The sequence below is a fragment of the Rhodamnia argentea genome, chromosome 9, assembly GCF_020921035.1.
Source record: "Rhodamnia argentea isolate NSW1041297 chromosome 9, ASM2092103v1, whole genome shotgun sequence".
NCBI lineage: Eukaryota > Viridiplantae > Streptophyta > Magnoliopsida > Myrtales > Myrtaceae > Rhodamnia > Rhodamnia argentea.
In genome coordinates this window covers 5088383-5097331 of record NC_063158.1, presented here as the reverse complement: position 1 = coordinate 5097331, position 8949 = coordinate 5088383, and the positions used below count along the sequence as shown (strand labels likewise).

Genomic DNA, 8949 nt, shown 5'->3' with positions numbered 1-8949 from the left:
GAAAATCAAGGGGGAAATCAATCATTGAATCTACAGAAAGAACGAAGGAGAAAATGCAGATGTTGCAAATGGAAACCCAAGAGCAACGAGATCACGGATGAAAGGGTGCTTAATTAATTAAACTGTTGCCGCAAACATAATTACATAGTAATAGTCTTAAATTGCACAAAACGAGATGCCGGACGAAAAATTTGATTCATAATTTTATTTACTTCTTAATATGCGAAATCGGTGCATAATTTGTGATGTGAACCCTGGAAGGAATCAATGAACCGGACCCCCACTGATCAGAAGTTGATATTAATGCCCCAGGAACAATACCAGGGAGATGGCACTTTCGTGTTTGGTTTTTCATTAAAAAAGAAAGAGAAAGAAAAAGATATATTCGAATTTTCCCCACAGAAATGTATGCTCAGGCTTCACTCAGAAATCCGGATCAGAAAATGACACTGGCCTGCAAGACGATGTGTTAGCTTATCATCAATTCCAAACCCTAATTATGATCTCTTCTTCACGATATTCTTCCTCAAAAAATGCAAATACTTTCCCCACTTCTTTCAAGTTGAACACATCAAGCATTATTACTGGAGAAATCAAAGGGTTAGAATCAATAAATTGAAAGGAAGAAAAAGGAAAAACTCACATAAGACTCTGAGAGTTACTAGGAATCTTATCTCTTACAACTTCTCTAGTACCCTCTTGCTCAAATTGAAAATGGACAAACTCCCCCAAAAAAATTCTTTCGAGATGGCATTCATTTGTGCCCAAGCCGCAGCTCGAGATCCAGCTCTTCTTCCTCTTCTGGATCCTTGCGCTTGTTACTAGTATCATGGCTATCGAAACTGCCCATGATTGCCAAACTGTCAGCCTCGCTCGACGAGGGCTGGTCGAGCACTTGTATGGTCTGGGGAGGGTGAGAAGAATTATTACCTTGCGACTGCATCGAAAAATTAACCGAAGGAGAAGGCGGACAAGGCGAAATTGATAGAACGGGCGTTGATTCGAGGCACGCCACAGTCTCCTTTATCGGGTTGAAGATGCTGGTAGGATGAGGCAGCTGGTAAAGAACACATAACCCTCCACTTGGGTACCCGAATTCTTGATTCGGGAGTATCAGAGCCGAGGAGGACGGGGAAGAGCAAGAAGTGAAAAGGGCTCTTTGGTTAACCAACGGCCGGAATTGTGATTGGTGAAGCTTAGCACGGTCCCTGCGGTGGACATTCATGTGGCCGCCGAGGGCTTGTGCGGACCGGAACTCCCTTCTACAGAAAGAGCAAGTGTAGGACCTCGGCGGCCAGGTTGCGCCCATAATGTGGCTAGTGTCTTCAGCGAAGGCTTTCACCTCCCAAGAGTCGTCATCCTCCTGGGCTGCAGTAGGGTTCCACATCCACGAGCCGATGCTCGAGCTGGGGTTGACCTCGTTCTTCTTCTCTTCCAATTCTTGGAAAGCGGCATCGAAGTTCTTGAGCTGAGCAACCATGGTACTACTAATTGCTTAATCGTTACGAGGTTATGGGGCTGAAGAGATTAGAGGGTGGGTTGAGGAAAGGAGGGAATGGGGGGAAAGGGTTAAATAGTGGGAAGATGAGGGAGGAATTAGAATATTGAAAGGGACAAAATGAAACCCTAAAAAAAATTGGGTGAAGTCACCGAGGTTTTTGGAGCAAGTTGTTGGAATTATGATGTAGAAAAATATATACAAATTCGTCCACGCATGTATATGTATTTTCTTTTTCGCGAGTCCATAAAAGTATATGTAATAGATGATGAAATTTTTTTCAGCATAGAACTTTGGCCGCAACGCCCTTCCAACTTGTCGATATGGTTAACCCATGTAGTGCCAAGGATTAATACAAATAGTCCACTATCCTTGATTTGCATAGACCCCACAATATGTGATTTCAAATTCGTTTTTTTCATTACATTTCATTTTGGTCTTGCGATTTGCCTTGGAGAATGCCTTTTCTTCCCCCTTGTATGTGTAATCGATTTCTATGGCTTTGAGACTCGAGAGGATTGAGTATCTCTGCAAATGGAAGACATGGATTACTCCATAGGTTAATTGCACTTTGTGAGGAAAATTATCCAAAAAGTCCTAACCTTATTACACGGAGCCCAATTCAGTCTTAAACCTCTCAATTAAGTTAATGTTTTTTTTTTTTTTTTTGGTTAGGAAAACTAGCTTCCTTTATTTATCACCAAGATTCGAACCAGATAAGCCCAAAGTGGGGGGCGTCACAGCAAAGAAGGTCCCAAAGGTTTTTAGGGTAATTAGACAACCAAAAACCAGGAAGAGAATTTAATCGCAATGCCTTAGCAACCCAATCTGCAACCCGGTTGGCCGATCTTCCACAATGGGCTCGGGCCTCTAGGGTGAGCATCTTTATCATAAACATTTTGATGATTTGTCAATCTAATCATAAACCTTTTGACAATTTGTCAATGTAGTCCTTCTTTCATGCCAAATATCTAAATAATATGTTTAGGATTAAATTGGTAAACTTTCAAAAAGTTGAGGACTAAATTGACACACAAAAAAAGGTTTAGGATGAAACTGGCAAATCGTCAAAAGGTTTAGGACTAAATTGGCACAATCAAAATATTTATGATTGAATTGGCCTCCTTGTAATAGGCTTAGGACTTTTTGGACAATTATCCCACTTCTTATCATAAACAAAAATAGAGAACACATTTCGGAGATTATATGAGGCAAAATATATATGTAAAGAAATATAATAGACGATGCCGGAATGCACAATAACGAATCTAAGATTAGCTTGTTACCCTACTTCTCGTATCGGACATGATTCGCTTACTCGCCTACGACTCAAACAAAGAAATAAACCCTCTGTTTAATCATTTGTAACTTCAATTTGGCATCATCGAAGATGCAATTTGATTTAAACCTCGATGATATAAATAAATCCAACTCATGACCTCTGAATATGTGTTCATGGTAGCCGCTTGTTGCTTTGCATAACAATCGAAAATAATATGTTCCAACTTAATCATTTGTGCAATTAATTTTTCCAAACTATATCCGTCGAAACGGTTTAATCATTTGTGTGATAAATTTCTCCAAACTATATCAATCAAAACAGAATAACATATGCATTGAGTACATAGGTTTATACTATTAAATTGCGTTTATCGGCAAAGAAACCTACTTGAGATTACAAGTGGCTTCACAAAATATCCAAGTACCTTGACGAAGACATTGCCGCTAACTTGTTATTGACTTCCTTAGGGCATTTGGTTATCTTGGGTAGAGATGAGTAAAAAGTGCTGCAAAGTAACACATCGATCATCACCGAAAAAGAAAATCAAAGGATAAAAATGCCCTTGACCAGTTAGTGAGTTCAAGCCCTTCTTTGAGAATGATATGGCTACTTCATGCTCTTATTTGAAATAAAGTCTATTTCAAACCCTTATTTGAGATAATGATGGCACTTGAGATCTTTCTTTGAAATAAAATCCACTTCATGCCCTTATTTGTGAAAATGACGGCACTTTAGGTTTCAGCATTCCCAAGGACTTTCAACTCGCAAAGCCCATTGGGAGAATGCTCAAGCATTTGGTTCATCTTTAATTCAGCATTTGACCAAATGCTGATGTTGAGAAAGCCGAAAGCGCAATGCTGGTAGGAACCAGCATTGGGCTTTTAGTATTTAGCCAAATGCTGAGAAATTTTTTTCTTCCAAAACTAACCTCATCAATTTTCTATATTTTCGATTTTGCCCCCTTTTTTACTGTTTATCTTCTTTACCGGTCCGGCAATGAGTAATTTTTTAATTAAAAATTAAAAAATTGCTCTGAAAGCTCCTTTGGAACATCTTTTTTTTTATCAAACACCATTCAACCCAAAGCCTATTTTCAAATGAAATTTTACCAAATGTAATTACAATTTTCCTAAACTCCTTTAGGTTGAAGGCATTTGCATTTCCCCAAAACTCATTTTAAATGCTGAACCAAACCCACCCTAAGCAAGAAAGCAGAAATCATCCAACATAACTCTGATCCAACCAATAAGTTATTCTACTCTTCCACATCCTACCTTGCTATTAACCATAAAAATAAATACTCAAGTTTAGATTGAAGGCATTTGTATTTCCCCAAAACTCATTTTAAATGTTGAACCAAACCCACCCTAAGCAAGAAAGTAGAAATCATCCAACATAACTCTGATCGAACCAATAAGTCATTCTACTCTTCCACATCCTACCTTGCTATTAACCATAAAAATAAATACTCAAGTTCAGACACCTTTCTTGTTTTACTGCATAAAGAATGTATTAGGGTCTTTGTTCTACCACCCGATGCCAGGACAGACAAGAAGTTACGAGGCTTAGGATGAATGGAGAATCATTCAATCGGCAGAGATTTGTTTTTCATTATCTCTTTGTGACTTTCTTCAAGAGACGGCCTTTGACTACTTGAGCAAGATGGAGTTGTATTTGACCATTGAACAATTTCAACTCTAGCTTCCTTTAATTTATGTGACATTCCTCGTTAGTCACGAAATCTGCTGGATGCATATGTGGATCCAACCAATATTTTTACGACTATCCTGTTCCCCCAGCAAACTATTGACCTTGTTATTGAGAAGGATATTCGTGTCAGCCGATGTCAAAATTCCTTGTGCTAAGCCTCGTTCATCTATTTCGGCAGTGAAAGACTTTTCTTCTTAAAGAAGTCTAAGTGAAATGAAATGAAAATCTTCCTTCTAACAAAAAAAAAAAGTCTAAGTCACAAGTACAAGTTACATCTTATCTTTCTTCAATAAAAACACCTTTGCTGGAAAGTCTCGTTGTGCAAAGGAAAGATAGGCATAAGGGACGAAAAGAAAATAACAAAATCAAAGCATGTAGGGTCGACTGTATGGAACGATCCTACCTATGAGACAATTTTCAATTGTTTTGTAGGGGAAGTTAGATTTTATGTGTGTGTTATAATTGCTGATATATATGAGATGAAAATAGGACTTAATCACAACAATAAAGCAGTGCCGTTATTGATCTGAAAAACCATAGATCGATTAATAAAATAAGGGAATAAACGCGACAAGAGAGCGAACTGTTATAATATAATTTCCATCATAACATTTCTAATCTTAAAGTGATTCAATTAGCAGAAAATTGAGTTTTTCATTTGAATTTCCTGTAGTTTTGTTCCAATATGCGTGGGATCCCCTTTTTCTTTCGGCCCTTTTGTTTTGGGCAAATGAAGGGTTAAGAGATCTGTTGCATTTACTATCAATTGACGGTCCAAACCACAAAAAAGTGTTTCTAGGCTTGAGTATTTGAGCTGGGCTGCTCATTATGAAGATTGGGCCAGCATAGTGTTGGGTTAATGAGTGTCCAGAAACAAGCCCAAGAAGTATCTATCTACTGGTTTAGGTGGTACTGATTAAGTAAATACAGAAGGAAAATGTAATGGGCTATGTAGAAAACTTGGTTGAAGATAGACCATTTGAGAAGATACTTCGAACTATGTCATCAAATGGCAATGCCTGGTCTAATTTTCAACTCCGGTAATGATCGCAAAAAATTGCATTTGATTAGTTCAAACTAGTCATGAACTGATGGTTGTTGACATCTAAATTTTGACAGTCTCATTTAGAAATTAAATACATAAAAATTAGGGATTGACACCGAAACCTGTGCATAAAATATTAATTAACTTGCTTAAGGTTTTAGGAGCATTCGGCATTTTGATAAACCCATAAAGGTTTGCATTTTAATTAGACAGGCAATGGGAAGATTGCATTCATAATTTTGAGACCTGGAGTCTTTATTTGACCTTTGTTAAGAAAAAAAAAAAATAGGAACAACAATTTCTAGTCAATATTCACTTGTGGGCACATGCATGGCGATGGAGAAGTCGTCGGATATCTAATTATGCGTGGGGCAAGAACGAAATAAAGAATACATTCATGAAGCATTGAGCAATATACTTGTTAAGGCATGTGAATCTCGGAATCCTAATATGCATAAAAACTGAATTCTCGGGAGGAGACGATAATCAATCTAGCAATTTCGACTATGCGTGGAGGAGCGATTCAAGCAAGTCAGACGAATCATCGTAGTATTGGGAAGTAAATCGCCAAGAATTATTAAAGCTAGCCAATTTTGCTTTGATCTCGAAGATTGATTGCAAATATTAGCAAGAGAATGATGCTCATGGACTGAGCCGACCGATGGCGAATGAACGTAGATGCATACACAGCAGCATGGCTGAAAGAGAATAGGAAACCAAAAGACCGCATGGAAAGAGGCAAAATTCGCTAATTCTTATCAATCAAGGAAAATCCTTACAAATCGAAGCAGACTCCACGTATCTGTTCCAATCATGCACGGCCATAATACTGAAAGACAGAGTGAGAAGTTGAGAGGGAATAATAGAAAGGAAGACAGAGAGAGAGAAGGTCACGGCCGGACACCCCCTCGACCACGAGTGCAACCGGCTGCTGGTCCCCAACCCTCAACGACCGCTGCTGCTTTGCCTGCTGTCTTACCGCGATCCTCAATGACGTGTGGTCCCTATACTACGATGTCCCCTGCTGCCCCATAACGACAACCAGCGGCGCTTCGAGCCGACCAGCAGTCCTCCACTGGCGCTGTCATCTTGTGGCCTTGTACTATCATTGTTGTACCCAATCGGCGAATTCTGCAAGCCCAAAGTGATCCGAGTAAATGTGGCAGTAAAAGGGCGTGCGAGGATTATGAGACGCTTCACTCAATACATGGTCACACAAAACATGAGGCAAAATTGGTGAAGGAGTTGGAGAGTGACGTGCTGAAGTGGTGGGGTTTGTCTTCTTCTTGAATACCTCATACAAGGAAAACTCAGTATTTCCCTTTATCGCTGCTTACTTTGTTCTTTGTCACAGGATCATCCTTATCAAGCCATCAACGATAGTCCCAGCAAGCGAGCCCCCCTGTCACAACATAACTCCTTGGTTGATACTCCTCATTGTCGGCCAGCCTAGTCACGAGCAGCCTTCACCGGGAACTTGCACCGCCGGCCACATCGTTGACTTCGCCACAAGCTAAGTAGCCCCCACACCGAATGGTCGACCACTGTCAACCTCGCGACGACCAGCCTTGCAGTCAACCATAGTACCCCCGTCAGCAAACCGCTGCCGACAAGCCGTCTGCCCGTAATCTACCGGTACCCATTCAAATTTGGAAGCATATCTGCAAGCTAGGTAATTTCCTCGTCCGAAGCTATTCGATTTGATTCATCGCCTATTTTGAATTATTGCTATCTGAGGATATATTAGAGCAACAAAAATACAATCATTATAATCATTAATTTAACATGTAAGATGTCGAATTATTTTTCTAGTTTTCTTGATTTTAGGATTATGTGTAATCGTTAATTTAATCTGAAAGACGCCAGATTTTTTGTTTTGATTATCATCTGTCTCTGAGGATGCTGTCGTAGCACAGTTGGAAAAAGTAAAAAAAGAGAATCTACATCATGAGTAGATGGTGAATGAACATCATGTCAATCTTGTTGAGGACAGAGAAGATGACACAAGGGAACAAATGGATATCTCTAAACTTATTCCATAGAAGGAAGCTCAGATTGAGGGAAGAAAGTCGCTAAGACTCAGGGGGAGTCTTCTGCTGTTGCTGGAACTCAGACTCTAGAAGATCCTACTGAAGTTCCAGACTTTGAGCTGTTAAGGGATATTTTATTCTGGCAAGGTGAATTGAAAAGTCAATTACTAGACTTGTACAAAACTTTTTATGTGGAAATTACCTTGCCAGAATAAAATATCCCTTAACATGTTAAAGTCTGGAACTTCTCTAGATCTTCCTCAGTCTAAGTTCCAGCAGTAGCAGAAGACTCCCCTTGAGTCTTAGCTTCCTTCTGAGTTGAAGACATGGGAGTATCCTTCACGGCAGCTTTTGGGGTATTGAGTGGCGTAGCCTCTGCATTAGCAGCATTAAAGCTTTGAATAGAGACTTTCTCACCCTCAATTTAAGCTTCCTTCTGGGGATTAAATTAAGAGATATCCATTTCTTCCCTTGTGCCATCTTCTCTATCCTCAACAAGATTGGCATGTTGTTCATTCACCATCTCCTCATGATGTAGATTCTCTTTTGTCTTTTCCTTTTTTCCTTTTCTTCTTTTTCCAACTGTCCTGCAGCAGCATCTTCAAAGACAGATCGTACAACATCTTCACCAGAGCTCTGCTCAATTCTTCTATCTACCTCCACCATCCTTGCATAGTTAGCCCTTGCCATGGCTTGCCTATTCTGCTCAAAGTATTGTCTGAGTTCCTCGACAATATTGTACTCATCATCATTAGCATCACTCATAGTGTGCTCACTAGAATCCTTGGACAAATTCATATCTGAATCATTTAGGATTCTCTCAAGGAGTCTCTTTGCAACTATCCTTTTCTAACTTGGTCTAGAGGACTTGTGTGCCATCATTTTTAGCCTTCTCTTTCTTGTTAACTGAGAGGACTATTCCTCATTCTGTTATGCCTTAGGAAGCTCAACCACAAATGCATATCCACTTCTATCCTTCCAAATTCCTTCTGAGAATTTGAACCCCATCTTATGCATCATTTGCTCACCAGTGGTCACCAAAGGGAGTGATCTGGACATAAGCTTCTTAGGAATCTCTATATTAAGATGCTCAAAGATCCTAGTCACAAAAGATCCATAGGGTAATTGTCCTTTGTTCTTCCTAACTGTTCTAAACATATGCAAAAATATAATGTGAGAAAGAGAGAAAGGAGTGCCTTTGACTAAGGCCCAGATGATCTTTGTTTCATAACAAGATATATCTATCTGGAGGCAACCTTAGGTTTTAGATAGTTCATAATCACTTCATGCAGAATAATGTACTTCAGAGGGAAGCAATTGTGGAATAGATGAGGTTTATTTGTTCCGATGAAAGAGGGAATACCTATCAGAGTTTTATAAGCAT

General features: G+C 39.4%; 1 protein-coding gene across 1 annotated transcript; it reads right to left on the bottom strand.

Moving 5' to 3' along the window:
• Positions 1-202: 202 nt before the first annotated feature.
• Positions 203-1612, bottom strand: LOC115737046 (transcriptional regulator SUPERMAN-like). The gene has a single exon (XM_030668999.2). It carries the CDS (start codon positions 1478-1480, stop codon positions 755-757), a length of 726 nt encoding a protein of 241 aa, XP_030524859.1. The 5' UTR covers positions 1481-1612; the 3' UTR covers positions 203-754.
• Positions 1613-8949: the final 7337 nt, after the last annotated feature.

Bases quoted from the DNA above. Each gene is read 5' to 3' on its own strand.
- LOC115737046 (XM_030668999.2), bottom strand. From the start codon at position 1,480: ATGGTTGCTCAGCTCAAGAACTTCGATGCCGCTTTCCAAGAATTGGAA.